The sequence below is a fragment of the Montipora foliosa genome, chromosome 13 (assembly GCF_036669935.1).
Source record: "Montipora foliosa isolate CH-2021 chromosome 13, ASM3666993v2, whole genome shotgun sequence".
Lineage (NCBI taxonomy): Eukaryota > Metazoa > Cnidaria > Anthozoa > Scleractinia > Acroporidae > Montipora > Montipora foliosa.
Window position 1 is genome coordinate 11,023,620 of NC_090881.1, and position 7,602 is coordinate 11,031,221.

At 39.3% G+C, this 7,602-nt stretch overlaps 1 protein-coding gene across 8 annotated transcripts in view; it reads right to left on the bottom strand.

The window, feature by feature from the left end:
* LOC137984004 (nucleotide-binding oligomerization domain-containing protein 2-like) overlaps nucleotides 1-7,602 on the bottom strand; it is a 33,552-nt gene that overhangs the window by 22,578 nt on the left and 3,372 nt on the right. For 2 of the 8 annotated variants that reach the window (XM_068831192.1, XM_068831189.1), the window contains exons 3-5: nucleotides 7,173-7,265; nucleotides 5,652-5,682; nucleotides 29-118 (exon numbers count right to left, since the gene is read on the bottom strand). Coding sequence is in view for 2 of the 8 variants with exons in the window: in XM_068831188.1 (XP_068687289.1) it covers nucleotides 29-132 (104 nt within the window). In the remaining 6 variants the exon portion in view is untranslated. Of the gene's footprint in view, nucleotides 1-28; nucleotides 1,151-5,651; nucleotides 7,139-7,172; nucleotides 7,266-7,602 lie in introns of those variants that run through there. The other 6 variants (XM_068831188.1, XM_068831186.1, XM_068831197.1 and 3 more) reach the window with 5 other exon arrangements.

The following is a 7,602-nucleotide window of genomic DNA, read 5'->3' on the forward strand; positions in this document are numbered from 1 at the left end:
TTTCGTTCAACAAATATATCTTTCTTACCTTTTCTGCAAACCGCACTCCCGCAAGATTATTCGGTGTGACTTTTCCCGGGCGCTTTTTGGTTTCCCGCGGAGGAGAAAAAGAGATTTTCTAAAAGCGAACATAAAATGATTTCACGCACTTCATTGTTCGTGGAATCGGGCCAGGTACAGTCACGCGAATCTCACTTACCTCCTCTTAACTCTGAATGAATGATTTGTTACTTTAAATGAATAAATAGAAACTACAAAATGTATAATTTAGGTTTGAAGTTTTCTTTCCAACTTTTAAAACCCTTGATCAGTTCCTTACCAACCAAAATGAAAATGAAACACAATGCGTGAGCGTAAAACATCCACCGGAAAGATAAGGAAATCGAAGAATAGGAAGACATAAATATCCTGAGGTTTCGCTTTCTATCAAAATGTATACGTAAAATAACAAACTACAGTAAAATAATTAAAACAACTAAACGCCTGGCAGGGGTTAGAATCCGGTCACCGGCGGTATACTGCCGTCTGTTTGTCAGAAATTTGTCTCTCAACTGTGCCTTGATTTTCAATGCGACCAATAGGTCACGCAACCTGTCAACTGAATGTATTTGTATTGAGTTTACAGTGAGTTTTGGAGAGACTAAGTACACTACCTTGCGCTAGTGATAACAAGAGTATTCAATTCCTCTAATCCCTCGCCAATGTTACTCCTTTTTCAAAGGAGTTTCCTCTGGAAACATGCAATCTTTTGAGGCCAATATCGTATCTTTATAAGGGTTGTACTTGAACAAGAACTCTCTGCTGAGTTGAGATCTGCTGGCATTGGCTCATACCAGTTTGTCACAACTTTTTCATTTGACTTTAATAAGCAAGGAGTTCGATTTTGTCCACCACACTTATATCAATCCCTATATTATTAGCTGGCTCGTTAATTTCCTTAGCAACAGGAAACAAAGGGTGTAATCGTCGACGATGTTGTCACCGAATTTGTTAATATTAATGAATAGCAATGGATATCCGGAGTTTGAGTAGCCTATCAGCGTGTGCGTTCAACACTATTCACTGTTTTAGTATATACTAAATGAACTTATAAGCTATTGCCACCCTTAATAGGGAGCTTAAGCACGCGCGTTTTTGAGACGCGGACGGCAACCGGAAGTGGGCTGTTTTCCCTTTTAACTTGTCTTCACACAACCACATCAACATTGCCAAGTATCTTTTTTCCATTACAGATTATTAGTATAAAAATGTGACAGACACTACGGTCCTGGAACGCGAAATGTTCCCTTCCGGTTGCGGTCCGCGTCTCAAGAACGCGCGTGCTTCAGCTCCCTAATAGCCGAGCTCCGAGCGCCGAAGGCGCGCGCGCGGAGCACCATGGGTAATAAAACATGGCAACTCATCTGATAGTCCACTTCTCCATGTATGCCAATGTGAAACTCTGAGGAGGAACGTGCTTTTTTTCGCGGGAAGTTCCGTGTCCAAATGCGAAAAACAAAGGCGGCGATAGAGCGGCGGAGATCTAACCCGAAGGTCGTGGGTTCAATTCCCACCCTGGTCAGAGTTTTTCTCTGTCCTTGTGTGGACCCATTTCCATCAGTAGGGCTAACGCTCACATGTTTCATATGGGATAGAAATCGAGCGCTTCACATTACACTCTATTCAGTTAACTCTGTTTAAAATAAGTGCTACACGGCCAACGTTTGAATAAACGTAACCTTTCCTTGTCCTTGAAAGATGATTTCGTCCCTTGTTACACTTCTCCTTGCTGTGTCTATCGACTCTAACTTCAGTGGGACGTTTTATTGAATTCCAAGACCATGGGTTAGCTTTGCGTTACAAACCCCTTTAGCTTGTCCGAAGTAACGATTTATTCTAGTTAGTTTTCGTATTTCAATGAGCGATTAGTTACAGGTGTCATCGGGCATCCAACAAGTTGAATCACGATTTACACGTAAACCATGTTATAGTCTTCTCGAAAAATTTCCTTTCGCAGCTCATTGTTTACAATCTGCGTTTAATCTACTGTAATAGGCCTTATTCACGATAGCCGCTATGATTGTTTTCAAATTGTCATGCAAATTAGCCATGTGTTATGCTGGGAGGCAAACACTGGAAAAAAGGCAAATTGCGGAAAATTGGCTCGTCGAAATATTGAAATAACATTGCAAAAAGTCCTTTTTAGTATTTAGAAATAAGTACCTTTTATAATAATTTTATATCTTTTGATTGCCTTTGACATTTTGACTTTCTACTTCGTTATCTGCTCATTTTTCACTAGAGAAAAGTCGAAGTACCTTGTGTAATGATTGCATTTTACTGCTTAGGTGATAAACATTCAATGAACGTGAAACAAATCTTCTGTGTGGCTAAGATGTTTTTTATAACCTCTCGAACTTGTGTTGTTTGCCCCCTCAGAATTGTGTAGCTAATTTGCATGACAATAGCAAATCCAACACGGTGGCCATCGTGAATAAGGCCTATTGACTAGCACACAAGAAACAATTTAAGCGGTTGGTTACTGTTCAGTGGTTAATGGCGTCGTTCTAGTTTCTTCGAAACAATTTAACGTAGTCCGTAGTTTTAAAACATGAAATTTTCAATGGCCACTTTCCACACTGATATATTTCCGCGACAAACGCTTTGAAGAACCGTATCGAAATATTGACTTTATTGGCTTTCCGGCAAGCGGAGTTCCTTCAGTCTTAATAGAACCCGAAGCGCCCACTGAGTATCCCTTCCTTGAAACCATGCTACACGACCGCTGTCTACTACACCTTGACTAAGTGGGTTCTCCCTGGCTGGGTAGGGCATGATTATGTTTGTCGATAGTTAGTGTCAAGCAAGAAATTATTGTTGTCAGCTGAAGATAGCTTGCGTGCATGAACATCAGAGGTAACAAATAAACTTGATGAAGAATGCAAACGTTGTGCAACATTAAAGTTAGGGGAAGGATATTGTGTGTAGCAGAGAACAAATGGCAAGACCTCATTGCAATTTTTTGTTGGTAAAATTTATTTACACGGGGCTTTTATCTGCCTTAAAATAGCCTTAAAGTCTTAAAGTCTAAGTGTAAAGTTAAACTATTTGGCGTTCCGTCCTTTCCGGATTCGTCGATCTTTCTGTTTCAAGGTATGTTCTCCCTAAGCCGCTTAAATTTTACCTTTTTTTTGGTTTTTGTTTATAGTTTTATGTTTCCAGTGTAGCCGTTGTTTTGTTTTTTCGGTCAGTAGAAAATATTTTTCAGTCCTACGAGGTGTTAGCTATCGTAATTTGCATTTTGTTCCTGCATTCCAGTTCAGTCACTACTTTTAATCATGAACAAGTTTTCAATTGATGAATTGATAATCTGTTCTCTTAATGTGAGGGGCTTATCCAACAACCTTAAGGGGCGAGAAACCTTTCGTTGGCTTAGCATGAAAAAAATTGGAATATTCTTTCTTCAAGAAGTCCACTGCACCAAAGAAAAAGAACGACTGTGGTCATCAGAATGGGGCTTCTCAGCTATTTTTAGTAGTGTTTCTAGCTCAAGTGCTGGGGTATGCATCCTGTTTAACAACAATTTTCAATTCGAAATCAAGAAACAATTTTCTGATCCAAATGGAAGATTTATTTTAGTAGATTTGAAACTGGAAAATAAGACTATAACCTTGGGAAACATTTATGCGCCAAACGATGACAATCCGAATTTTTTTTTAAATGTTCTCAGCCACCTCCTCTCTTTCGAGTGCGAGGACATTATTCTGGGTGGCGATTTTAACCTAGTATTGGACGTGCAAAATGATAAGAGGGGAGGAAGACTGACTACTCACAAAAATTCTCTGAAGGAAGTTCAGAACATAATAAATTCGCTAGACCTTATAATTATCGACATTTGGCGGGTCTCCAATCCGGATATCAGAAGATTCACTTGGAGAAGAAGCAAGCCCGAAATACACTGTCGCTTAGACTTTTTCTTGACGAGTAATAGTCTAAGTTCGGCAATTACAAAAGCTGATATTTTACCAGAGTACAAAACAGACCATTCCTTGATAACGCTCCACCTTGCAAACAATACCAATCCCAGGGGCCCGGGCTTCTGGAAGTTAAATACGTCTTTTCTATCAGATAGTAACCTGCGATCAGGCTCTATTTTAGTTTCGCGTGGTACGTAATGTGGTGTTGGCGAAACGAAAAATAGAGCCTGACCAAATTCCCCTCAGAAATTCCTTCCGCCCACTTTTTTTGATTGATTGGCATGTCCTTCATCGGCCAATCAAATTTACTTCCATTACACCAATACACGCGTGGAGGGCAGATTCACGCTATTTTGTTTTGACCAGAGTTAATTACCGTGGGAGGAATATTATAAACGAATTCGAAAGTTACCGTTGGTTTTAATTTGAGAAAAACACATTTAAAGCATGGGGAATGTTTTCGACGACTATATTGCGGCAAAGGCCGGTGTAATTCTCCCTCCGAACTTCACTGAATATGCAATCTTTTAAGCTTGACATCTTAATTTGTAATTGAGATAACCTAGCATTTTGTCGTTGGACGGTTTGGCAATAGATTTTTAAAGGGAAAAAAAGAGAAATACATTATTCCTTTAACGTGTTTGCCCATGAAGGTTTCTTTGGTGATTTTGCTAGGTAATATCTTCAGTTGCAGCGTATTTCTAAAATTGCTCGCAGTAAAATCATGATAAGTCTGGCTGTTAATTTTTTGATGGAGTACGAACAGTAAGATGGACTCGCAAAGTTTCTTTTATTGTTGTACAATTGATCTCTCTGGAAACATGCCATTTTAGTTTCTGGAGTGCGAGTTTTAAGTTAAATCAAATGGAAATATTATGAAGTGTGCAAACAGACCGTGTCATGTACAGTAAATAAATAAAGGTGTTTGATACACAGATATTCAAAACATGCATTCGTGTAACTTGCGATTTAATCAGCATCTCCTCATGTTGATATATATGTCCCTTGTCTCATCCTGGAAACCAATATGCATCGGCTTTCATTGCCATTTGAAAGAACCACCTATTTAGCTTTCAAAACATCAGGGAAGTTTGTGCCAAAGTACTTTCAACCCCATGGCCACAGAGCTCGACAACGGAATCGCTAATTTCACTCGTTCCAGAGATTCAAATCCGAATCTGGACAAGTTATGAGATGTTTCAGATGGCATATCTCCATTTATACAAATAACATCAAGTTGCACCGTCCACGGCATTGTAAGAAAAAAAGGTAGCAAATTTTTTTGTACACTTATGGCGGATTAGTCTCGAGGACTTCGCGAGCGCTCCGCGCAATCACGATGGCATTTTCACTTCCGGCGTTTCAACAGCCAATCAGATCACGAGTTTGGTCGGCCACAATTTGGCCGACCGTCCGGAATTCTTGAGAGACTTTTGGTCAGGCCCAATTTTAGCGAGCGACGACATAAGAGAACATATGGGCGAAGCTAAAAATGGGCCTGATCGCAGGTTAATCAGATAGTGAATATATTAATTTGATAAAAACAACAATCACTGAAGTTGCAAATGAATACCAAAATAACACTGAGGTTGATGCCGTGCTCCTCTGGGATACAATGAAGATGCAAATTCGTTCAAAGTCAATACAATACGCAAAACATAAGAGAGGCAAAATCTGGAGTCTGTCATAACGTACCTACAGAGGAAACTGGAAGAAAATGACGTATCTGAAACCAACAAGAACACTATATATAATGAATTAGAAGTTAAAAAATTACAGTTAGAAAACGTTGTCCAGCGTCAAACTCGAGGAGCCAAGATCCAAAGCCCGCTGGTACAACGAAGGAGAAAAAAACACGAAATACTTTTTAAACTTGGAAAAACGGAGTTTTAATACCAAAACCATAAGGAAACTTCAGCTTGAGAATAGTAGCGTCATCAAAACAGATGAGGAAATCTTAACGGAAGCAAAATCTTTCTATCACAACTTATATGCATCATGCGCGCCTGATATCTCTGCTCATGACGCTTTTTTCTTCTGCGAAGAATCTACTGCAAAACTCGACCAACACGCGCAGGAAGAATGCGAAGGACCCTTAACAAAAGAGGAATGCCTAAACAGTCTAAAAACTATGGCATCGGACAAAACTCCTGGGACTGATGGCCTTCCAGCCGAATTTTATAAGGTTTTCTGGGAAGACATTGAAGGCTACTTACTTAATGCACTAAATGGTGCATATGAAAAACGTTGTTTATCAATTTCTTAAAGAAGAGGTCTAATTACTCTCTTACCAAAAAAGAACAAACCGGCTAACCTTTTAAAGAGCTGGAGACCTATAACTCTTCTCAATTGCGACTACAAGATTGCAGCTAAATCCATAGAAAACCGCATAAAGAATTTTTTGCCGAACATAATAAATAATGATCAAACCGGGTTTTTGAAAAACAGATTTATAGGAGAATATATTAGACTTATTGAGAGCATTATTAACCACACAAATACGGAACAAATCCTGGGCCTGTTGTTATTTGTAGATTTTGAAAAAGCGTTCGATAGTATAGAGTGGTCTTTTATAGAGAAAACACTAAGACACTTTTAACTTTGGAACATCCTTGGTAAGCTGGGTTAAACTCTTTTATACGAATATAAGTAGCTGTGTCCTCAACAATGGATGGGCATCCGACTTCTTTTCTTTACATCGTGGAGTAAGACAGGGGTGCCCACTGTCCCCCTATTTACTTATTTTAGGCGCTGAAATCTTGGGTAAGGCAGTGAGAAGGGATATAGAAAATCGCGGTATCAAAGTATGGTGACTAAATTAAGTCATTGGCATGAATCTTCTCATCAGCATAGGAGCGTGGTCAATGGTTAAATGGCCATAACCCCCTGTACCAAGGCTGCTGCAAAACAAATCTTTCAGCAAGAATCCCCACTCTTTGCACTGGAATGATACCGTTAAATTAGTATGTACAATAAAATATTTAATACTCAATTGACAATTAAATATTGTGACTGAGGCTGGGACTTAATTATCACGCAAGGAACTGAATTAACTTCGGCATCAACAAAGGACCATTCTCTAGGTCACTTCCCTCCTTTTATAAGCAAGCCCAACTGAGTGAATTGCAAACCATTAGCTAGACAGTGTGTTGCTTGGTAAAAATACAATATACAGTACCAACTTAGAAAATGTAGCACTAATAAAACTTAACCAACCTTGACATCAAAGAGGTCAATTTCCCCTTGCTCTGTCTCTCTGAATACCTTTGACCGAGTAACCATAGCAATCTCCTTCCACTCTCTGCAGACCTACATTGAAACAGGAAAACATGCATGTATTCACCAATGCTGAGATCCATTGCAGACGTGATACATAACAATTGATATGTAGGAAATACAGTAGAATATGTACAGTGTGAGATCTTTGGGGATCCCACCCTTTTCAAACACTCCAGCTGCTTTTTAGCAACAGCCTCGTTGATGTCCTCATTCCCTTTCGACAATGGCACTAGCATAATTTTCTGAATATCTCAGAAAGATTCCTCCATGTCACCTTTAACAACTTCAAGTACTCAACTAAAGAGAAAATATGAAATAACGGCTTCACAAACAATCTACCTGCAAGTCCCACAATCAAAACTGTCAC